We start from the raw sequence: 25,235 nt of genomic DNA on the forward strand, positions 1-25,235 counted from the left end.
ACTCTGAAACACCGAATACTCTGGTCTCACCATGTCTGTCTCCCTGGGGCTCACAGAAGACTCGAGTTGCTGCCTGTGTGCAAGTATTTCCAAATACCAGTGTGTTTGGCTAAAGGTATTTAGAAAAGTGTTGAGAATGCAGTTCTGATCAGGTCACCCCCCTTTCAGCGTCCCCTGCGTCTAACAAGACACTGGAAACAACAAGTAGTTTGTAGACCTTTTTATATTATGACAAGAGTGCCCTCTTGTGGGCATTGTACATTTTAACTTGGACTAATATTTAAACATTTATTTTCCTAAATCCTGCAAAAGCTAAACATTGATCTTGGAGATGATTTCCAGGAACCCTTCCATCAAAAAAGGTGCCAAACACGTTCTTTTCTTTCGATGTATGCTTGCATTTATTTACGGCTAAACAGCATAAAAATGCACAGTATGGATTTTTTTGCGTTCCATTCAAGTAAGCATAATGCAAATCAGTCACATCACATGTGCCCTCTAAAAACAGAGGATTCTTCTTTGGTAGCACCATTTTAGCAGAGGCATCATAATACATTCTGTACCACCCCCCCAAAAAAACCTAAACTAAACAAAAAAAAAAACAAAAAAAAAACAAACAACAACAACAACAAAAATGTAGACAGTTGTTATTTAAATCCCTGACTTAGAATAAGTTACTAATGGTAGCTGAGAAACTCAAATTCATGATATAACCTTAAATGTAGTGGATAGAAGGTGTATATGTTTTATCAAGTCTAGTTAATTATTTGCATTTTATAAAATGACAGCTTAACAATACTGAAGGGTTTAGGTAAATAGGGTTAGACTGGTTAGCAGTAAAAGAAAATAAATGAACATAAAACTGTTATATTATAAGAATGTAGGTTTCAGCATGGGTTCTGATATAATTGTATGGGGGGAAGCGTCTTATTTAAGTGCATGTGTCTCTTTCACGGCTCTATAATGATTGCACTCAGTAAGGGTCCAGTCCTGAATGACGATTCCTGTGCAATCACATGCAGGAATTCTATGCAAATGTGCAATTATCATCAGGTCCCGATGCATCCCCAGCCTTCCAGGTGACAGTGTAATCTGGACATGCTGCACTAGCGAACAGAATGAACCCATCTACAAAGGGGGAAGAGGGCCTGGTTTTCAGAAAAGAGTCTGAGTTTATTTTTCTCCAGCAAATTAGCATGTCAGGGTCGGGCCTTCCTGCACAGGCAAGCAAGGTGGTCTGCCTCAGGCTGGTCTGTCGCAGGGTGAAACGTCTGTCTCAGGGTGGTCTGTCTCAAAGTGAAATGTTTTTCTCTGGGCGGTCTGTCTCAGGGTGAAATGTTTGTCTCATGGTGGTCGCGGAGCGAAATTTTTCTGGCTCCAGAGCAGCTGATTCAAACATGTCTATCAAGTGCTTCAGTAATAAGTTATTTATCTACTGCTAGGCATATGTGTTGTGTGCTGTATACTGAAAATATATGTACTGGCAAAGTGCAGGTCATAGTACTTAGGTATTCATGTAATAAGCTAAGGCTGCCGCATTCTGTCCAATTCTTCTCAAATACAAATTCCAAATCCTGCTCATTCCCAAATAAATATTTACCAATTATTTCTGCACTTGCAGAACTACCAGTGAGTCCCATTGGATGAAAAGGTGTGTTAGTGTTCTATTGAAAATCACTAGCACCAGCAGCAGATGGAGTTGAGCCCACTGTTTAAGTGGCTTGTAGGGGTTTGGCTTTGGTGGAAAGAGATTGTCAGTTATCTTTACTGGAGGTACAGGGCTGCATCAAGGACTGTGGTATTTTATGGAGGTAAGCCTTGATGTGTCTTGAAATGACAGTTGCAGTATGACAGAAGTCCTAAAAGTCCTGTGCTGGGATCCCTATCCAAATTATAGTGCATGCTGTTGGGTTTGGGTCTTTGGCCATCCTTAGTTCATTGTCCTGGGGCAGTTCCTGTGGCTTCATCCATTTATGTGGGCAGGGGTGTGGGACATCTTGGGCCAACATGGCAGTGAAAGGCTTAATGCCAGTATGTTGGCGCTGAGCATTCAGTGGAATCATAGTGGGTGGAGGGAGGGGCCTCTTGTCAGGATCGCCAGTGGTGTGGTGGCGAGGTCTCAGCTGTCCTGTTTAAACCCCACCTCTTACCTGTGGGTCACCTGGTTACTCAGCAGGCCTGGGAACAACTCCTCCGTCTCACCACTTACTGAGCCTCCTGCATAAAGACCAGAGAGTCAATCTCAGAGAGCAGTCTTTTGCAGTCCATAAAGGAAGCAATTGAAGTAGAAAAGCTACTACAGTATAAAGAAATGTATTATCATTATATCGTATTATATTATTTAGTATAATTTTTAAAGCTCAAAGGGAAAGAAAATCAGATAATCTAATTATGGTAACCAGAATAACCATGTCTTCATCGGATTAAATTTCATGAAAATACACCAGAAAAGGTGCATTTGTTTTCTGGGTGCTTCAGCGTGCCTCACCTATATGGCAGTTATACATCCATATGCGATGGCCATCATATCGAGTCCTGCATTTCACAACATTGTTGGTATAATCTGACTCAGCAACCTCATAGTTAGGGTTGATGACAATCTGCAGAAAGCACGAGTACAATCACTTCAGTGGGCATAATGAAAAAAAACGTGCTCACAATAAAGGTGATAAGAATGTTTGTTTGTTTTTTAATATCTTCTCCTTTTTGATTTTTGGACATAGGAGATTTCAAAAATCTTTGGTTTCACATCAGATTCACATTCTAATCACATTCCTGCATGCATCAAGATGTAAAGGTCCAACATTGTGCCTAGATCAGTTCTTTAAGGGAACCTAAAATCTTAAAGGTTTTTCAAGATGAGTGAGGCACCTGGAACAGGTAGTCTCCGGGCTTGACATCGGTGATGTCCACCCACTGGCAGTCGATGTCATGTCTGTATGTGTCCCAGCAGCTAACTGTGATGCCCTGTTCGCCGAAGTTAGCACACTCGTATCTCTTCTCGATCCCTGGAAGGAAAATGACCTGCTGACTCCACGGGAATTGTTTGGTTGCCACCCTGCACCACGTTCAGGCTCTGTTTGGTAATAAATCAAACCATCATCACCTAAAGTAATCTCTTTGCACTAAACCAACAAACCTTCATCGCACTCCGAGTCCTCAAGACAGAAGCTGGCCTTGTGTCCTTCAGCCACTTTGGAACCATTCAGGCTGAGCAGGTCGTAATAAGTGAACACCTCCATGCTGTGGTAGTGTCTGCAGGGGAAAACGGAGGGAAAACTCAAGCTATTGGAGCTGTATGTTTCTGCTGTGGCAACTGTAACATATGCTAAGGCTGTATTGTAAAGGCAGAGTTATATACAGTATGTTATGCTGTTCACTAGCCAGTATTTAAGAAATATTATCTTTGGTTTTGTCTAAAGCATCTATTAATGTAGTTCTAACTGGTTATAACTGGTTATAAATGTGCTTTATAGATCTTTGAAATGGAAGAAGTAAAACCACTATTTCTGCCGCAACATCCAAAAAAATAAGGCAAAAACACCAGATAGTGAGGAAACCCGCCGACACTAGCTGACCTGTGGCAATCGTGCCAGACCCAGGACTCTCGCGAGGCCTTCGGCCTGAAGTCGGCCTGGCCATTGTTGTGGATCTGGGAGGAGAAGCGCAACAGACGTCGGTAGGAGTTGGCCGGTGTGGAGCCGGAGGTGGAGGCCAGGCAGTTCTCCTCGTAGGCGCACTGCAGCATGAACATTTGCCGGTCCTCCAGGTACGTGGTCTGTTCCACCACCTGCGGGTTCAGCACCAGGTCCGGGGCAGCTGCGCAGAAGAAGAGGATGGGCGACGCATGAGTGTGGTGGGGCAATTAGAGATCTCACATTACAACTCTCAACAGGATCCTTATGTCTGGGCTTTGAATATTATGTTCTTTCATCTGAAATAAAATCCCTAAAAATACTCATGCTAAACAAAATCCAAATGAAATTGCACTCTGTGTCTTAAATGCCCGTTAGCAATTATGCAAGATTAAAACCACATCATCATAGACCATAAACCATAGATACAACATCACAATAAACAATAAGATATTGATAGAAAGTATCTTCCTAATAATGTCTTATTCTTAAGGGTCTTTCTTTCTCTATAAAATGAATGCACATTATCCATAGTTCAGTAAATGTAATTATATTCAGACATTAAAATCTAGGGGACCTAAATCAGTGTTTTTCAACCCAGGCCTCAAGATCCTTACTTAACTTAGCTGCCACTACATAAGTATGTATCAGGTGTTCAGTGTCCCTAATGGCTTGGTTCAAACTCATTAAGCGGTGGGTTAGAGCAAAAACGTGGACTGTCCAGTGGGCTCTCAGGACTGGATCTAGAAACACTGTTCCAAACAAAACAAGGACGTGCAGAACTTCATTTGTCTTAGTACTAATAAGATCTTATTAGGCTTTAATGCCGCTGAGGTCTTATGGCTGATTGGTCTGTCAGGTAATGCTCCTGCTATGTCTTTCAGGGCTTCTAGAGGGCTTCTTTTATTCGTTCCTTGAAAGACTGCCTGGGGGAGAGGCGGGATGTTGAGCCGGCTTTAGTTAATTATGACTGCAGGCTCTGGCCTTCTCTGCCTGGAAGCCTGCGATCAATTGACAGCCTTGGCACCTTCATAAAACATCTCAAAATGCACTTACTCACCACTGCTCTATTAGGACTTCTGTTCAATCACTCTGTCTTTTAAACGCCACTGTGAAGCATAGTTGTATACACTTTTTTACTGTTCTTGTCTGCATGTTACTCTCCTAGCCTTTTCTCCTTCTTTTATTTTCTATTTTGTTTTATCTCTGTCGTGAAAAGCGCATTTTTAAATGTGTTATGCAATTAAAAAGCACATCGTTGTTGCTGCTGCTGTTGTTGTCGTCGTCGTTGTTGTAGATACGGCGGAAGCTCTCACTCTCAGAGCAGGAGACTCCCGCTGCGTAGCGCGCTCCTCCCCTGGGGCAGCGCAGGTGCTCGCCGTGGTGGAGGCAGTGGGACAGGGACATCTCAGTGCCTGCACAGTGGACCCCGCTCATCACCACGTTGTCGGCGGTGACTGTGCCTGGCCAGTACCACGTCTCCTATTTTACGAGAGAGAGAGAGAGAGAGAGAGAGAGAGAGAGAGAGAGAGAGAGAGAGAGAGAGAGAGAGAGAGAGAGAGAGAGAGAGAGAGAGAGAGAGAGAGAGAGAGAGACGCCATCATATCGAATCTATCCATTCGATTTCAGCTGCATTTGGGCTCACTCTGCTGTTTTAAAATATGTATGATGACCGACCATATACCAGGACATGAGAAACAAATTCTGCTCGGCAGGCTACTGTGTTGTTTACAGCTTTGTAGACACACACTGTATTTCATTCAGTCGGATTCAAAACGCTCCACCTAATTAATACTGCGAGCAGAATCTCTCTGTGGTAATGTGCATGTTTCCAGCTCTTCTGTACTTGCTAGTGAACTCGGAGCTCGTCTTGGAGTACGAATGCCACTAGCGCGACTATTTCTGACTGCAGGTTTTTATGTGAGGATTTCCTGTACACGACACTAAGTTTCACCACAAGAGGGAGCCACTTGTCTGATGTACAGTACACCTTCTGGATCACAGCTTCGGGATCACATCTTACTCTTTTACAGACATTTTCTTGCATGGGTAACTTTAGTCTCGGCTGCGGTGCATGAAAGTTTTGGAGTTCACTTTTTCATTAGGTCACAGAAGCTGGGTTGCACTTAGCACTAATTCAGCAATTCCACACTGTGGCTTACACTGCATTAGCGTGAAATGTCTATCACACGTCAGCATTTCTCCACAAGAGGGAGCCGATGTTTGTTTGACCCTTTTTGGACGTCTGACACTGAGACCAGCAGTAAGTGTTCCATGGGTGATGCTATAAATTTGGGGCTAAGATTTTAACTGTTGAATGATCATATGAAACATCAGTGAGTGAAAATACATCTTTCAAAAAGCAGGAAGTTGAGATTTTTGCAGGGCCCGTAATTTCAAAGTGAACAATCCCATATTACCTTTAAAAAAAAATTAAATAACGGGATAAATCATTAATTCCAAAATAATTTCAATGACACTGATAAATTAAACATGTTTACAAATGACTTGGCCTTAAATCACCTGTCAAACTAAAGGATCCCACCAAGTGCAGAGCTCGCAGGCTTTTTCCAAGACACGCCTCTCTGTTATTAAACAGTCTTTTAATGATCTCTTATCTGTGGGACATCCTTCCTCACAGAGGGGAGGCAGTGCATTTTCCACTCTTCAGTGGCTACCAGATGTGGCCAGATGTTTATGCTATTGGGTTCCTGCACAGGTGGGCAGGAGCGTTCCCTTGGCAACGGTAAACACAGGCAGCCGTCACTTGCAAAAGCTCATGCTTTTTGATTCAAAGTAGAATCTCCTTTGTAGGGCAGACACCTGGCTGGTAATTCTCTTTAAAAGTCCATATTAGAGATAGATTATTCAACCACGTTGGATGCCTTAATCTTACACAATCTTAAAAGATGGAAGTTGATATACTGAGCATTATACTTTACCAGACCTTCAAATTGGACAAAACATTTTCCAACAAGAATTAATTTTTTCCTCCAAGGTATTCAATTAAGGAATGCAGTCTTGGAGGCAGCATGAGTGACTCATGTAGGTCCCCTGGGAGATATTTTACCAGACGGAAACATCTGAAGACTGTTGGAAAGCAAGCCAATGATCTAACAGACGGAGCCATAAGTTAATTCTAAAAAAAGTACAATAAAAATCCCCTACATTTCTTTACATCAAATGGTGTGAGAGGGAGAAAAGTGCAGTGTGTTTACCGCAGCCAGCAGTTAGCCTGGGGGATGGAGTGTGATTAAAAGAAAACAGGTAGAGCCTAGTAAATGTGTAAGCCTTCAAAATGTGCTATAGGACTTTTGCTATGAAGATTAATGAAAGGAGACAAAACAGTAACTTCACATAGTTCAGCATTCACTGCAGTGACCTGCCGCTATTAAAGCGAGCTTGCATTGACAAAGTTTATTACCAAAAACCTTGAACCTGTTTAAACCTTATGCTACTGACTGAAGTCGTCAAACATAAAAATTAATTGCATTTTAAAATAAGTAAAAACAAAATTATATAGGGCTGATGTTGTTGTCTCGTGACAAAACAAAGATGTGCATATTAAATCGTTACTAATTAATACTGTGTTTGGGCTCGGCCACGCACTTTTATTTATTATATTTGAGGAGCCCTTGGGAATGGAAAATATTCCGACACACTTTAATGTGACACAAACCTTCAGCTGCCCTGAAGCACAATCCTGTCAGCAGCTTCTTCTAAAACAGCTGGGTGATGTCATGCACAAGCCAAAATGGCTGGCCGAAACCAAAGATGTAGACAGACTTTGACTATAGCACATACTAAATTATAATCAGATAAATATACCCCTCTTTACTCAATTATTGATTTGTTAGTGTTATTATCCTTGAAATATATACATATACATATATATATATTCCCACTGTGATTTGGTTCATTTTCCTCTTTGTGAGTTATAGTTTGTGTTGCTGGAGTCTCCTACTACTCAAACTACTACTAATTTTCGATTGGTGTAAAAACAGGAAATTGGATCAGCAGAACATACTGAAAGATTGCATTTGCTTTAGTTACTATGACTAGATAGCTCTTTCAGTGACCAGCACCATGAGGTCTGGAGGGACAAGGGAGTTCTGAAGGCGGGACTCATGAGCCGGATCATGGGGCATTTGAGAGGCGAGACTCGGTAGGAAGATCTGGTGGGGGGTTCATTGGTTGGTGGATCTTTGGGTTCGGGATGTGGGTTTCAGAGGTCATACCTGGAATGCGCTGCTGGCAAAGCCCAGCCCGAGCTGGCGACACACCACCATGGCCTCCATAGTGCCCCAGCTGTCACCACACACCGTGCCCCACACGAGCGAGCCGTTCCTCTCCATCAGCACCTCCACACGGCCCTCAAATGGGTTCCGGCCACCACTCAGCCGCAGCTGTAAGGGAGCCAGAGCAAACGCGTTCCTAGTTAGGCTCCAAGCATTGGGACTTGGGCAGAGTTTTCAATATGTGCAATATTTGTGTACTTCTGCAAATCTGCTTGAGCTGTCATATTAAACAGCCATTACCTGCACACTGTGCTTAGGTGTTGTATTGTCTTTGTTGACACTGAACATTAATGCCTGCTTGTTTAACAACTGCCATTAGCAACTGCTTTATTATTGCTTTGCCATTTTTCATTCTTTTATTTTCCTAGACAATGTGATGCCAGTCTCCACAGCGCTTCCACAATAAGGGATCGTAAAGAATTCCAGTGTGAGATTACGTCTGCTCATCCAACCATGCAAACATCATCATTTATTTTATCACACTATACCTCAATGTTTGATTGGTTCAGTCCTGAGGCAACTTGGGAAATTACCGGCATTCATGAGGAGTGACATTTGCAGCTGGGTATGATGAATAATCAAACTTCAGTGATCAGTAGTCTGTTCTCTAGAAAGGTTTTGGGGGGTTCATAGAACCATCCACAATGTGAACTAAAATTCATGTGAAAAAAGCGTAGGCTGACTAATGCTTCTCCTGGATATCCACTGCCCTATAAGGTTTAGTCCCAGTGCTACTCGTGGATATTCACTGCCTTTATAGAGTTTAGTTCAAACCCTGGTCCTGGATATCCACTGCCCTACAGAGTTTAGTTCCAGCCCCATGCTTGTAAATCCACTGCCCTATAGAGTTTAGTTCCAGTACTGCTCCTGGTTATCCACTGCTCTACAGAGGCTATGTCTGATGCTGTTCCTGGATAGTCACTGTCCTGTACTAGGCCGTAGACTGGTAGACCTCTAGGAGCAGGATCGAGCTCCCCTGCATTAAAGGCTTTAGAGCAGTATCCTGACCTGCTGCTGGAAGCCCATGGCAGGAACGTTGCACCGGACACCCGCATCCTCCTCGTGACTGCACCCCTCCGAGTCCTTATCCATGTTAAACTGGCATTCGGTCACAGACTTCTCGAAGCCAGAGCACTGCACCTCATTCATGTGGACTGGGCCCATGCCTGAGAACACACAAGGCAAGGCAAGTTTATTTGTATAGCATTCTTATACACAGTGACGATTCAAAATGCTTTATATTTACATAGAAGATTTAAATAATAAAGCTCATTATATCTCAAGATCTATCACCTCAGGAAGGTGTTTACATAAAAAGACAAAAAAGTAAAATAAAACAATTTATTTCAATAGAAAACAATAATAAAATTAAATACAGAAACTAAACAAAATAATTAAATAACAAAAATGAATTAAAAATGGAAAAATTACATAAAAAGAAAACACTTCCCTTACTGATGAATTGTTTCTATGTCTATGTAACATACAGGGTTGTATTGGCTAAGGACTGAGACTGAAAGTTTTCTGTACCTCATTTTATAACTGCTTTCATTACTTCTTTCTACCTAAACTAAGTCAATGACAGTCTGACGATCACTAGAAGCTGAATTATTACAGCGTTCCCTTCCAACCAGAAACTGGATGACAATTTGAGGAGAAAATAATCAGAAATCAGAAAATTCTCTGCCTGAAACCTTCCATTTTGACTTCAAAATGTCTTCTGTTTCTCAAGGCAGTGCACCATCTTTCTGGAATTTTTATGGACTGTCTCCAGTGTCAAGACACCCAGCCGTTGCAACGTGCCATTTCCCAAAGTGGATAGGTCATGTTGACCGGTGAAATGCTGGAATGTCATTTTCAAACACACTGATAATCTATGTCAAGCAAGGGAGATGGGATATCAGTATTGAGGTCATCAATATCGCGATACTGATTAACAAATGATAAATCGTGCAGCCCTTGTTGGTGGGCGAGTGCAGAACACATTCCTATGGGACGTTTACTGCAATAGCCTGGGGGAAACTATGTCATCCCATGCTCACTAAAGAGCATCTTATAGGAATAAATCTCAGCAAAAAGCCACTAGACCTATAAATGTAAACAGAACATGGGAGAATGTAAGCCATTATAAGTAGCGTCCACAGACTAATTGATTGCCATTTTTTCAGCACACCGACTAAACCATGTTCTAAGACATGATCAGACTACCCTTTTCAAGTACAACTGAAGTAAAAACTGAGTAAAAACAATTATTATAAAAAGTTCTTAAATATTATACAACCAGACAACTAGTCTGGAAACACACAATAAATTTAAAAATGATCAATTTAAAATGAAAAATTAATTTCATCATTCAAAATGATAAATTCAAACTATTAATCATTTTCCTACTGCCCTGAGTGTAGTCATCTTAGCTGATTGGTTGGATTTCTTTGCAATCATACTGACTGGTTTTCATGTGGAGATTTGCATTAATGTGAGATCTATTGAATTTTACCTACAGACAAGAAGTCGTGATGCATACTAAAAAAAAATAACTCACAGTGTTGATGGCTTTAACTATAACCATACATTCTAGCCAGACACACATTAATTTTCCAACCAGCTAGTAAAATAATGTGTATGGATGTGTCATAGTGTGTAATAGTGTGTAATGACCACGGGGTGTAATGTTTCCGCCTACATGTTCTCCACTCTCCTTAACCATTTGGTAAACAAATGATGAGATGTATACCCTGACATACTGTGTGATGTGTGGTTGCATATGTGTGTGATTCATGAAGGCAAGCCCTAGCTCTCCTTGGTTTCCGAAACCTTGAGCCATAAACGTTTGTGCAGAGCAAAGGCCTTCAGGTTCTCTTAGTTCAACAGTGTGTGCTCTCTGAGAAGCAGACCTATTACCATGGTATTTCATCATATCATATGACTGCTGATCCTGGACAAGTGATACAATATCATGTGAGTCAGTGATGCAATATGGACCAGTTATACGATGTGATATGAGTAAATGATGCAATATGGACCAGAGATACAGTATAGATCAGTGATACGATAATAATATGAATCAGTTTTTAGCCAGGTCCAGGAGACCGCGTGGCATAAGGGCTGTGCGGCTGGCCTACCCTGGCCGAGACGGCCGCCAGACAGAGCCTCCTTGGCGGTGCCAAAGCCCAGCTCACGACACACCACAGTAGCCGCCACCAGGCTCCAGTGGTCGTCACAGATGGTGCCCCACTCCCCATTCTTCAGCACCTCCACCCGACCTTCACCCACCACACCACCACCCCTCAGACGCACCAGGGGCTGCTGGGAAGGAGAGAAGAAAGAAGCAAAAAAAAAAGAAAGAAAGAAAGGCATAAAGATATCAATATTTATACCTCGCATAAGTAAAAAAACAAAAACAAAACAAAGATTGAGGATACAACAGTTACTGAATTCTGAGTTAGCTGGTGCTTAAAGGGGCCTGTTTTCTACTATAATGTACCTAATATCTACACTTTTGTGCAGTTCCACAGAGTAGAGATGTGCCTGATAACCAGTCAACCCCACTGAACCCTAGAACGTGGCCGGAGGCATGCATATGGGCTTGGCCGGATCATCTCTGGAGGAAAAAGTGAGTCACACCGAGGCAGGAGAATCATCCACTACCTTCTCCATCGCTCTGTCATATTAATGTTCATGTAATCACAGAGCCTAGTATGAACTGCAGCAGAAATTACAGGGTTGAGAGTGGTGTGTTCAAAGGGTGATATAACTGGCCATCTCAAAATACTTAAGTACATGATACTTGCGTGGTGCATTAGAGCAATGCTCTTTCTGTGCCAGAGCAGAGCCCTAACGACAGGATAACAGAACAGAAGAAATTGCCCTTATTCTGTCATAAAAACATGATTCAGGGATCTTGGCATGTCGCTTAGTCCTTGGGAGAGTGTAGTCAACACCGACAACAAAAAAGGTTCTGTGTGCAATTGTGTCCTTCTATCCTTCTACACTCATACCACAGTAGTGTTCCAGAGTGCTGGACTGGCCCTGTTTTTTCTGCATTCATTTAGCAGAAGTCAGGCATTTAGTCACAAACCATGCCAATACCAGATGGTACCCACAAGAACCACTAACCTGAAGTCGAGAGCTTTTTGCCAGGTCGATTGAGAGTAAGATAAGTCTTAATTTTTTTTTCTTAAAAAAAAAAATTAACAAATGAATCCTCATGAGGCCTAAGCATAAAAGAATTGCTTGTACAACAAGATGGGCTCATCTTGGGAATGCTATAGGCTTGCGGAGCACGGTCTGAGTCATCTGGCTGCTGGTTGACCTACCTCCTGTCTGAAGGCTTTCCTGTAGTTGGCCATGTGCGTGGGAGCAAAGGCTCGGCCGGGGATGCAGCTGACCACTACTGGGATGCCCTGGCTGCATGAGCTGTTGGCAGAGGGCGACAGCAAGTGGCCCAGCTTGCAGCTGGAAAGGTGGGCCTCGGTGCCTGTACAGTTCACCGAGTAATCCCAGTATGTGTGCGTCCTTCTGCTGGCGAACATTCTGTACAGATTGGAGAAAGAGTGAGATCGAGAGGGAGAGAGAGAGTGAGGGGGAGAGAGAGCGAGAGGAAGAGACAGATGGAGAGGGAGAGAGAAGGAGAGAGGGAGAGTGAGTGAGAATGGAGAAGACAGAGTAGATTGAGATTGAGAGGGAAGAAAGTGAGGGCAAGAGAGAGGAAGAGAAAATAAAGAGACATAAAGAGAGAAGGACAGAGAAAGAGAATTTCATTACAAACTAACCATAGTCTGATATATACCATATGGAACTATGTAAATATTAAGATACAATGATAAAATGCAAAAGTAGATTTGTAGTCCTTCTTAATTGTGCCAATTGTAATTTTGCATTAGATTATTCTGAGGCTGCTCCTGCTACAATGAACGTAACGTGTGGGCATTTAATGAGAAAAACTGTGTCTCACAAAGGAAGGCCTAATCTCATTGCTGAGGTGCTGCATAAGGGAGGAGCAACCCACATTTGTTTTTCATTCAGCCACCGAGCAAAAGAATGTCTCGCCTTGGAGGCTCCCCAAAGTAGCCAGTGTCAAAAACAGACTTGGGACACACGCATACAACAATTTTAGCAGGACAAGCATTATCCTCTCACCCCCCTGAGCTTGGATTCATACCACCGACATGGGAGAACACAAGCTCTACTGGACGTTTCTCATTTGAGAAAAGCAGCCTTATGAGATGCCTCCACTTCCATCCGTTTTAACGTCGGCCGGTCTGGGGACATGAATATTTGAGCCCTGTGCACAAACCTGAGTTATAGAGAGCCATCGGAAAATCGAGGACTGTCCACTGAGCAAGGAAGAGGTAAAGCTGCCATACAACAGGGCTGCTTTCGGTAAAATCCCGATCTCACCTGCGGTATGAAAGACCCGCTGAACCGGTGCACAACTCCACCAGCAGGCAAGAGACAGAACAAACGGACATGGCCCACGAGATTTGCAAGCTCAGCACGTGCAGGGAGGCACGTAGGCCGAGGTGCATCTCATGATCTCTCCGGTCCACAACATTATCCTTTACAATGTATCATGTGATGTTTGAGAGCAGGTTTCCATGAAAGAAAGGGTTCGAGATTTATGACTATGCAGTGCGATTCATACTGCATATGCTGTAGAGAATGTACCGGTAGGAGACTATGGAGAGAAATACTTAAATACAGTCCTTTCTGAGCATTAAATTAAAAATAAGTTTAAAATAAGGGGTTGACCTTAGAAGATTCACGCCTTCTGATTGTGCTGGACACACAATTACATGGGATTTACAGAGGCAAACGTAAAATAAAATTGTATGCATTTTTTCCAGTGGGGTCAGTGCTTTGGACAGGAGTTTGTGAGATAGCTTCCCAAGACAGGAGTTTGTGAGATAGTTTCCCAAGCCAATCTCCAGTGGGAAAGCTGTGTGTGTTTATTTCTTATTTCCATTATAAAGTAGTCCTCCTTTTGCCTTGAGCTAGTCTCATTTCCGTGGTCATTATAGAGGGGGTTCTAGAAACAACAGCCTTTTATATCTCGAGGCTAATAGTTTGGAGCTGTCATTAGGTATCTGGTCCAAAGAATTACTGTGACCAGTGTGGCAAAAAGTCAGTGAAATTGTCCTTGGCTAAGCTATGAGAATACTGAATGATAGTCTTGCATAATATGCAAAAAACAAAAAAACAAAAACCCACACCACTAAGGCTGGCTGTTATTTAGATGTGCTTGGGTCGGCTTGCGGGGTGGCGCTGACCTGTAGATGCGTGTGTTGTATCTCCTCTCTCCAGGGAAGCCAAACATTCCACAGATCACCCGGCTGTTCATGGAGCTCCACTCCACATCGCACACCTGCTTCCACTTCCCACCGTCCTTCACCTCCATGTAGCCCTCCGTCACAGGGATGCGCTTCCGGGAGGAGGACAGCACGGGGCGGATGCGTACGTCCTCCACCTGGATGGTCATGTGCTGCCATGGGAACCACAGTGGGGAACATAAACACCATGGCAACCTTTTGACATTTCAAAAAAATGTTCTGCTGCTAGTTACAGTTAGGTGTCAAGTCGAGAACATATTTATATGATTTCCTTTCCTTATCAAGGATATTATACCATCCATCTTGCAAAACATCATTTTGGGCCTCATCAGAATTTTGATATGGCCATGGTTTACCTCCAAAACTCAGATGTTGTTAATAATTAGCGAAGGCAAGTATGAGTCCGTTACCTCGGAGTTATGAGGACATGCTAACTGAGGACATGCCATTACTACATCAATAGCTTGTATTTATCTTTACCTGCTTCATTATTGTGAGTACAGCACTACTTGACAAACTTCTGAGGAACACATTAATCAGTGCCACTGTTCCGGCAAGTTTCCTGTTTCGCATAAACAAAGTTACCCATGGAAAACCGCTCATCAGAAAGTTTTGAGCACCTTGACATCTACGACACGTGTTCTGAAAATTGTTGGCCTACAGGGGCCAAAGCAGAAAGTCTCTGAGGAACAAATTTGGCTTCGAGCACCATTTTTGGCTGGCCTGGTTTAGATGTTCTTGTTTGCTAATATGCACATTGCTTTCCATTGTCTTGAGAGACTACAGTACAGGTGAGTTCTGCTTGTTGAACAAACCACTGCAGCTCACGTGCTCAAGCTAGTGTAGAGTTAAACCAGTTTCGGACTGGACAGCAATAAGACAGCTAATGAAAAACAGACGCTAGTGGGAGCAGCTAACATACCATCTCTCAGGCATTGCTAGTGTCTACTCATCGCTAAGAACATCTGAATTGTTGTTCAGAGCCATCCCCTGTAACCCATTATCTGTGGTTTTAGCAAGAACAATAAAAAAAAAAAAGTATACAACCCAATCAAACAGGCAGGAGTCTGGTGAGAGTTATTTAGCATGTTAGTTTATAACTAGGTCTTTTACCCAAGTTTGCTCAACTGGGAAGTCATAAGTCATTGGCCGTCTGTTCTAACAATGACCAATAAACTGGTTGTTATAAGAACAGAAGGACACGATGAAGTTGACATGATGCTGGCAGTGGTAGAGTGTATTAAAGAGCTATTAGAGGTGTCCTCTCCACAGCATGTATTGCCCACAGTGTGGCTCCCCATAAAGAGGAGAACAAACATAACTGCATTGCTTGGCTTCGTAACAGAGCAGGCTGGGTCTAAAAGCCTGCAAGCCTAAACAGCTGGATACTGGCTTATGTACACACACACACACACACACACACACACACACACACACACACACACACACACACACACACACACACACACACACACACACACACACACACACACACACACACACACACACACCCTCCCCCCTCTGGATGAGAGGAAGTCCAGAGACAGGGAGACAGTCTCAACTCGAGTGTGTGGTTGTGGCAGGATGTAGGTAGAGCTAAAAGGGTTTTTCTTCTGCCTTGGTAGCTGGCTGGTTAAGTATCCACCACTGTTCCATTGCAGGATATTCACAAAAGTGTGCAGTTATCTTGTGCTTTGGCATGGACTATAGTTTCATTATGGTACAAAAAAATCTAAACTGACATCTAAACTTTTTAGTGGCATGGCAAAAGGCATCAGCATGTTCACTTTCACATGTTTGAATAACTCCAATTAGGACAAACGCAATTATGGCAAACACAATAATTTTCAGCACTGCTCTGACGGTAATTGTTAACTGAGCAGAGATTTGTACCTTTTGCTAGGCTGCATCAGAGCAGTCTGTGGAAGCATTTCCTTCCTTCGCTCCAATTCCAGTCACCAAATCTCTAACTGTGGAGTCTTACTTTTATTTTTTTGACAATCAAAGAATAAATACTGTGGTCTAAACTAAAATGTCTTTAACATATCTGAGACGGACTCTAGGTCATTTAAATAGAACGGCCGTTCCAGCACTCAGAGAGAGCTATATTTATGTCTGGCAGTCCAGCATATTTGAAACAGAGGTGAACTTTACCAAAATCTAAATTTGACTCTGTGGGCAACAACAACAACTAAATAAAAACCCAAAATATAGGACTGCATTGGGTGCATTGGCACGAAATCAAGCAAATGTCTCTTCTGCTCAAAATTGTTTTTATCAAACCTGTAGCAACGTAAATGCACTTTAGGGCATTAACATTCGTTTTCGTCTTCTATTATAGTTTGGTTTGTAATACATATTTATATAGAGATATAACTGTTTTACGCCTTTAAGGACCTAACATCTAAGTAATACAGGCAACAGGTCACATGTAAAATGTGTACCTTGACAGTGAGACATTTGGGTACAGCCCACACACTGCTGATAAAGTAGTAAATAATACAGCTAGCCATTTTGTGTGACTATGTGCAACCAGCGAAACTGGGGAAAAAAAGTGGAAAAGACAGTCAGGTGCAGGGAGCTGCTGTCCTATAACTCAGTCTGAAGTTTGTTTCCTTACATGCCATTCTGGGGGCAGAAAGGGGCAGTTGTATGAAATGGGGTAGGAGCTAATGCACACACACATCAGATGTAATCGGCAGCTCAAGGTCCCGTCGATTTCAAGTTCACGTTACAACAACGTGTTGATTGTAGCAGAGAGGGGAGGGGATCAGGTACTTTTAGTTGGGGACTTATTACTGGAAAAATAAAATAAAAATGTCCTAAACACTTGTGTTTTGTTTCAGGGGTAACTGGCTAGGGAGTGTGTGGGGGGGGGGGGGGGACCTCCAGCTGGGATATCGATTTGTAAGGGCATGTCTTTCTGTTGAAGACAGCCTCTGAGTAGACTAGTCATGCGTTCTTTCAAATAGAAAAAAGCGAAAACACTCCCACAGCTGAACTGGAGAAGGAGACTGAGGCACTAGTGGAGAACCTCCTTCTTCAGATAGAAAAAAAAAAGAGTAGGAGAATGAGAGACTCAAAAGGAGAAGAGTCCGTGACAAAACACACATACACAGCCAGTATAAGGACAGACACAGACAGAGGGAAAAGGAGAGAAAGGCAACCGATGGCTACTTTCTTTTACATTTTTTACATTTTACTCTCTAAGAACAAGGTCAATTGTAGACTTGCTAAGCTTTGAAATTTCTAAAATCAAAACATTTGAGTAAGAGGAATGTGAATAATAGAATTGCTAATTGTTTTGAAGTTGCTGTACTAAAATTACTGAGCAGCAGGCTGAAGTGTTTGCCCTTTGGCTGCCAGAAGACCTACCAGGAACATGACGTCCCAATGCAAGTGGCAGAAACCACGCTCTTCCATCTGACTCCAGCACTATCAGGCATGTCTGGACAGTTCTGTGGTTCTAATGAGCTGAGTGGTATGCTGAGTATCATCCTTTGACAGCTGAATTAAGTTTTCAGATATAAGATATGCAGACTTAGCACATATGACATAAGTGGACAGCTGACGCGCTCGTGTGTCTTGTGAACTGGCATGGATGAAATATGATCTCCATTGTCCTCATCTACAAACACCCCTGTGATTATCTGCCAGTAAATCTTTCCTTTGCTGAGCTGCTAACATGTGGTACCAATAGAGGTGTAATGAGTGACAGGGAAAGAATCTGTGAAAATGGGTAGAACAAATGCACGCGCACACACACACACACACACACACACACATGGGAAATAGCTTACTGATCATTTTTCAAAGGAGTCATTGTTTTTTGTAGTTCACATGGATCTTTAAGAAACCCATAGGCAAGGGATAAAATTACTTTTTAAGCTCACCTGGTTAATTAAGTGTAAGCCAAACAGCTTAACTTCTCTTTTAACAAACATTTGGCTGTAACATCTTTCCAATGTTTTACATACAACCCCCAAACACTAACCCCACCAGAGAAGAACTTTGTAGATAGAGCTTGAATTCAATTCAACCACTGCTGCACATTTTCACCACCTTGTAAAAACAATGTAGTCAAAGGGTTCTGTAATGGTTGTGTGTGTGTGTGTGTGTGTGTGTGTGTGTGTGTGTGTGTGTGTGTGTGTGTGTGTGTGTGTGTTGCAGGAGCAACATAATATGCCCCAGATCCCTCACTAGCAGAGCCCTGGGCCCCACAATCACCTTCATTCTACCTTAAATAAGCAAGGTTGTGTTAGTGGGCAGTGTTCCCCCTGCATATGCTACAGGTCACCTGATCAAGAGCAGTGTAGCAGGCTGTGTTCTTCTGGAACAGGTTTAGAACTGCACAGAACAATTCCTACACTCCATTGGGCTGTCATTGTAACATATAGGCTAACTGCTATAGGGCAAGGGATCAGAAATGTGACCTCTAACCTAACAAAAAGAACAAGACTGTGTATGTACAGGAAAGGTCCTGTAAAAGACCCTAGTCCAAAAACGCTTTGCTTTTGTGTAAGAGAAAAAATTGGTCAGAGGTTGATGAAGCACTCCACATTTTGTGGTCATCAATCATGCTATTTAAATGCAGTCGGCAATCATCCTGACATGATGAGTTGCAGACGAAGCCCAGAGAGACTAAACCTAGGACAGAAAGCTACACCAAAGACATTGATGTATTTATAAAAGGAAATTCCAGATGAACATGTAATTTATTGCGAATTCAGTTTTAACATGTGTCTGGCCCTCTGAGATTAAGGACTGTTTATGGGTTTAAAGGAACACTGATTTGAAAAATCAGCCAATTAAAGTTGCATGTGCAGCTGCAAGATCCTAATCTGGCTCCAGGGCATGTGAAAGGCCCAGAGTCATGCAATTGATCCCAGGCCAGCGCACTGCACCAACTTGCCTGCACTCAGAAGGGCTTGAGGGATGGAAAAACGATCCAGGGTCAGCAGGCTTAGCCCGAGACGCTTGATAAACATGTGCTGGCCTTTTCGTTTTAAGATGGGGGAGGGGGACAGACATGTGAGTCACCAGAGCTGAATGCTGCCAGAGTCACTCAAAGCAGAACAATAGGATTAGCTGTGGAGATATTCCTACTGCGGCAACTCAAACCAGGGATTAGCTGTGGAGATACTCCTACTGCGGAAACTCAAACCAGGGATTAGCTGTGGAGATACTCCTATGGCTGCAGCTCAAACCAGGGATTAGCTGTGGAGATACTCCTATGGCTGCAGCTCAAACAAGGGATTAGCTGTGGAGATACTCCTATGGTTGCAGCTCAAACCAGGGATTAGCTGTGGAGATACTCCTATGGCTGCAGCTCAAACCAGGGATAAAATGTGGAGATACTCCTATGGCTGCAGCTCAAACAAGGGATTAGCTGTGGAGATTCCCCTATGGCTACAGCTCAAAACCAGGGATTAGGTGTGGAGATACCCCTACTGCTGCAGCTCAAACAAGGGATTAGCTGTGGAGATTCCCCTATGGCTACAGCTCAAAACCAGGGATTAGCTGTGGAGATACTCCTACTGCTGCAGCGCAAACAAGGGATTAGCTGTGGAGATACTCCTACTGCTGCAGCTCAAACAAGAGATTTGATTAAAAGGAACAGTTCTTCATACGGAGACTCATGACTTCCGCAAGATGTGAAGTGTTGTCTGTTCTATGATGCAATGTGCACAGTTTTAACAAAATCTTTTGTGCATGCACGCATGTGCATGTGTGTGTGTGTGTGTGTGTGTGTGTGTGTGTGTGTGTGTGTGTGTGTGTGTGTGTGTGTGTGTGTGTGTATGTGTTGTGTGTGCGCACGCGATAAATAATAGCCAGGAAAGAAGCTTGTGGAATGTATGTAGGATCTTACAGTTTGTACAGTGCACAGTTCCTCCTGACGTGAACTCTCTGCGACTGTGTTGCATAACACATTCAGAGGCATGCACACCCGTCCTCCCATGATGTCTAGGTAAGATAAAGTTACTAAATCCTGACTAAAGCCTCAAATATGGCCACCCCCCCAAGACTGCTAAAAATGTTCATGAATTCAATGATGACTTTTACTAAACAACGCTGCCCTTATAGATTAAAGTGGTTTGAGAGAAAGCTATGCGCTTTTTCCATGCTACCAGGAATATGAAAATGGCTGAAATATACTCATGCGAAGTAATAACCTCAGTCGATTTCTCTCGGACAGACCTAAAACGCATTCTCTAAAAACCGAGGAAACATGAAAGCAAGCGCTCGTTTGCAGGAAGAGTGGGACCATGATGCGCCCCACTGACAGCGCGACGCGTCAGCGGTTAACCGGCGGGGAACAGCAAAAGTGGCCGGTAAACAGATCTCCAAAACACGGAGAGATACCAAACCTGTTTATCACTGGCACAGAATATTCAACTGGGTCACAAAAATAGGCAACAAACATCGCTAAATCGAGTACACTGCGTTAGAGCTGTGTTAATTACTACAGCTGTATGATAAATGAACTGGGACTGAATGCCCTGCCTGTTCTTATATAAAAAACGAAGGAGGCGTAAAAACGGGCAGAGAATCTGAGCACTACGAAAAAGCAAAACACCTTGTTGACAAACGGAGAACAAGATTATGACCAGGACGAAGGTTTTCACGACTATCTAAAACAAGTACTGATCAAAGGTTTATTGCCGTTTTCTAGCAGAATGATGTGAGCTGATTAAACTCTAGTTCAAACATTAATTTATTCAATGAAACATGATCTGTTGCCTCGCTACTTTTTCTTCAGAGTACACACACACACACACACACACACACACACACACACACACACACACACACACACACACACACACACACACACACACACTGCTGCCTCCGCGACCGCACTGTGGACACATTTTAACGTGGAGCACGTGCAGACGGACAGCGGATGGAAAAGCTGACTGGTGCGTTTTCTCTCGCTGCCGCCCAGCTGGAGACCGCCGTGAAGGAGCTGTCTCTAGACGTCTGAATGTCTGAAGGCCGGCACGACCGAATTCCTTTTTTTTTTTTTATAAGAAAACGTCAGGGTGTTCCTCTTCTCAATTTTGTGCCAATTGTTGAAATTATTAACGATTCGATGCTAATGTGTATGCTGTTTATGACATCATGTTGTTATACACTTTTTGAGAACCCAGTACTGTTGTATGCCATCAAGTCATTTACGAGTTATCAAAGAGCTTAATTTTGACATGCATTTTTCAGCTTCATAATGGCAATAAAGCCTCCATCTTGAGAGACGTCGACTGAGTCCAGATGCAAAAGCCAACGCTAGACCATTTGTCAGTTTGTTAATGGTCACTTCAGAACAAGTTATGGTTGTAATTGTATAGGACCATTAACAGCTCAGGAAGCTCAGTGCAATCGGATGTTCCCTGCCTGGAACACCACCAAGCCTTGAGCCAAGAGTTGCAACGAGGTGGATAAAAGTAGCAGACGTGAGCACACTCACGTCGATGTTGTTGGCGAGCGGGTTGAGGAACCGAAATCCTGGGATCCTCTTGTCACTGCAGACCACGCCCACGTCTTCGGAGTGCTTGCAGTCGGACACGCCGATGCCGTTGGACTCGCACTGCGCCAGGGTCTTCTCCTTCCCCCTGCAGTGGACGTTATCGAACCAGATGCGGCCTGGGAGAAGCGAGAAGAGGTCAGCAATACCTGCTTAAAGGAGAGGTTAAAGGAGACCTCTGGGTCGTCCAACCTGCAAAGAAATGTTGTGTGTGGGGTTTTTTTTTTTGTTTTTTTTTACTAAATTACACTGATAATGACATAATGTGTTTCGACTTAAGAGAGGTTCATGTACATTTGAAATTTATGTTAGAATTTAATTTAGGTATCTATGTAACACTTTTATATTTCAGTCGCAGACGTTAGCTAAAGCATTTTAAAATAAAACTGCTCTACCGTAACCTATCTAGTAGTTTCAAATCACTTATAAATCACTTATAAAACACCATCTTAAAGGCATACAACTCAGAACCCTTAACATTTCAGAAACCCCCCACTGAGTGCTGTTAAAGTCATGTCAGGTTCACCTTGAAAGACTCATGCTAATGTTTTGTGCTAATTGGTGCCCACCGGTTCACATGTATTAAAATAGTTAGCCAACATGTTGGAATGCTATCGTACCGCGGCGACGGTAAGCGCTGATAGCTTACCCTCCCCTTTCCCGTATTTGGAGGCGGGAGCCCAGGAGACGGCCTCGACGTAGCCCAGCTCCCTGCATACCACCTGCGCAGCGTGGATGTTGAAGTCGTCGTCGCACACGGTGCCCCACTGGCCGTCATAGAAGACCTCCACACGGCCCTCGTTGTGCTTGCGCTTCTCTCCGGCCAGCCGCAGCAGGATCTTGGGCACGTCGGCGGGAATCTGCGGTGGCGTGTAGTGCTCCTCGGCAGGCGCCGGGTAACCCAGGTACTCGTACTGCGCGCGGCACGCGCCCCAGATACAGGACAGCGTCGCCAGGTGGCACAGGATGGACCAGAGGGCTGACATCGCTCCGGGAGCTTTAAGGTGGTCTGTGAACGAGCAAAGAGTGAGGAGAAGAGCGCTCAGCCGGGCCCATTTGTGCCCGCACTCTGCTTCAAACAGAAAAAAAAGTGGATTTATAGCCTGCCCAGGATGTGTCCAAAGTTTAAACCGAGTGAATTAAAACACTTTTGTTTCAAAGCAGCACTAATGAACAGAGGTAATCAAAAAGACCAGCAAGGCACTGTGACTAAAGCTTCCTCTCATCCAATCTGATCAACAAGGGCCCAATAATGCATGATGCTGTTTGAAACACATGAAATGCTAGAATGGCATGGCATTACTGCAGGACAGTCCAATTGTAATTGGTTGGTAGACATTTAAATGCCAAGAGAGCAGATGTCAGGAGGAGCAGGACTGGCTGAGATAGCACCGGAGTCCGTATGTGCAGACAAATGTACATATGTCAGAGCCATGCAGATGGTAACAGAAAACTTCAGAAAGACAGCTGAGATCCCACTTTCTTCAAAGCATTCCCTTAAGATATCCACACTAAGATAAAAGCAGAAACTCTCATAAGGTAACACACACACACACACACACACACACATTAGAACTATTTTCAGTCTCTAAAGGAATTATAAGTCAGTGCTAAAATTTATCAGAATCCTGTACTGTGAAAACCAAAAGAAGGGTCATGCAACACTAATCCAGATGCGGTAGCCAGATGTGAACCTCACGAACCCTGAGGAATTAGCGCCAGTTTCCATGTCTGCCCCTATTGCAGGTTTTCTGTAGCCGGAACACTGCGTGGCAGTGGTTACGCAAGTCTGAAAAATGTGAGCGCTCCAAAACGAAGGCCCAAACTTGAACTCAGATGGTCCAGCATAAGAGCCACTGACCGTCCCTCAAAGGTTTCCCCATTGCTCTCTCGTTTCCATTTCCCAGCTAAACTGACTAATCCAGGAAAGGCATCATAATAACACAGTAAGAAATGCAAACGACACACATTCATGTCACTCTGATAGGCAAAGGTCCTGCCCAAGGTGCTGATTTGAAGTGTTGCCTTATATGAATGTGTCTAAAGAATAGCCTGTGGGAAGACAGGAACCCTGGACAGCCCAGGGTTCCAGAGAGCATTGCATATTTGCCTCGGGTCACTATGAAGGGGATTCCAGCAGAGCGCTAGAGGTCAAAAGTCAAAAAAGACAGAGGGAAACCACAACCCAGTGTCATGTGAATGCAACAAGGGACTGAGAGTAAAGGCTTGTAGAAGCTTGCGTTCCTGAATTCTTTGAAAAAAGGATATGGTTTAAACACAGATTATATGTATGACTGCAACGACAAACATGCTTAAATCTTGCGTAAATGTTTTATATGTAGTTACTTTTCTAATGAGCGTTTTTCTCTAGATTTTCGCTCTAGCTTTTCCCTCAATTCATGTCCCTAGTCTCCGACGATGACGTCACATGCTGCCTACAGTTATGTTATTACTGAAGTATGCATCCATAACTTATAGTCTTTCTTAACGTCTAACATTTACTCCTCAGATTCTATACTTAATGTACACGTGTATAAAAAAAATTGTCTTAAAACGGACACCGAAATAAATAATGGATAGATGGCAAAAAAAAAAAAAATCCCCATGTAACACCTTTACATTAAACTTTAATCTCACAAAGGAATTATGAACAGAACCAGGCAGATTGGCAAACTTACTTTGATGAAAAAAGAACGAATTTGGACTTCCTTTTAGAACTCCTTTCACATCCCAACGCAATGATCTCCTCTCGTCTGTTATTCTCCCCAACTTTCACTCTATCTTCCGTAATTTCAGCGGAGTCCCGGACCAAGTCACGCCTCTCTGAACTGCCTCCTCACGCCCACGATGACCTCATGATCCCGATGACACTGGATATTTAGGTGGGACATAACTAAAATTCTTGAAGCACAGGACCTCGTGGAATACGTGCAGAATTGTCCGTCAGAAGGATTTTGCAAAAACGGCAAGTTGCTGTCCAGAAAAAGAGCGGTTGCGCGACCACCCCCAACATCCATACTTCTGCAGAAGCTTTGTTCCTCTGGACTCATGCTTATATATCTCTCCACAAGGTGCATACCGCCACCTTGTGGATGTGTAAAGTCCGTTGGAGCGTGGCTAGGCAAGATCCGAGTTGTTAAGGTTGGTGAATAGACATTAATAATTCAGATCTTCTGTCAGTCCTAATTACAGTAATTACATGGCTCAAAAGCGGTTCAGGGAGGTCAGCGGGTTGAGATGTGGCATTCTCCTTCATTCCCTTTCTTCTGAGCTGTCACAAAGTTCTTGGACGTGCCCATTCCATTGCTGGTGCACAGCTTGACCGAAACTAGCATATTTTCACCATGACAGCAATGACTGAAGGGATCTACACCCCTATACCCCTCTATACTAGCAATGCCTCCGACCATCAGGGAACCACACAGCACAGATGCCAGGCTATTTTTTGGAC

General features: G+C 43.3%; 1 protein-coding gene across 3 annotated transcripts; it reads right to left on the reverse strand.

Moving 5' to 3' along the window:
* Positions 1 to 205: 205 nt before the first annotated feature.
* Positions 206 to 24,782, reverse strand: loxl2b (lysyl oxidase-like 2b). 3 transcript variants are annotated; one of them, XM_027009261.3, is made up of 14 exons: positions 24,463 to 24,782; positions 22,434 to 22,793; positions 21,728 to 21,903; positions 14,203 to 14,414; positions 12,250 to 12,466; positions 11,056 to 11,236; positions 8,942 to 9,099; positions 7,874 to 8,041; positions 4,952 to 5,117; positions 3,579 to 3,819; positions 3,140 to 3,255; positions 2,872 to 3,008; positions 2,489 to 2,600; positions 206 to 2,217 (listed from the first exon to the last, which is right to left on the reverse strand). In XM_027009261.3, the coding sequence occupies exons 2-14, from the start codon at positions 22,768 to 22,770 to the stop codon at positions 2,147 to 2,149; spliced, it is 2,292 nt and encodes a 763-aa protein (XP_026865062.1). In that variant the 5' UTR covers positions 22,771 to 22,793; positions 24,463 to 24,782; the 3' UTR covers positions 206 to 2,146. The 3 variants fall into 3 exon arrangements, with proteins under 3 accessions (XP_026865062.1, XP_026865061.1, XP_081569322.1); XM_027009260.3 differs by having other exon boundaries at positions 11,056 to 11,239; XM_081713196.1 differs by lacking the exon at positions 24,463 to 24,782 and having other exon boundaries at positions 11,056 to 11,239; positions 22,405 to 22,533.
* Between the last annotated feature and the right edge of the window lie 453 nt (positions 24,783 to 25,235).

The sequence above is a fragment of the Electrophorus electricus genome, chromosome 1 (assembly GCF_041902795.1).
Source record: "Electrophorus electricus isolate QZ-2024a chromosome 1, ASM4190279v1, whole genome shotgun sequence".
NCBI classification, from domain to species: Eukaryota; Metazoa; Chordata; class Actinopteri; order Gymnotiformes; family Gymnotidae; genus Electrophorus; species Electrophorus electricus.

Coding starts and splice junctions, on each gene's coding strand:
- loxl2b (XM_027009260.3), bottom strand. CDS start 22,770: ATGTCAGCCCTCTGGTCCATCCTGTGCCACCTGGCGACGCTGTCCTGT. Junction 8,042..8,941: donor CCATGGGCTTCCAGCAGCAG/GTCAGGATACTG, acceptor GCTCCCTTACAG/CTGCGGCTGAGTGGTGGCCG. Junction 3,256..3,578: donor GTCTGGCACGATTGCCACAG/GTCAGCTAGTGT, acceptor TTTCCCCTGCAG/ACACTACCACAGCATGGAGG.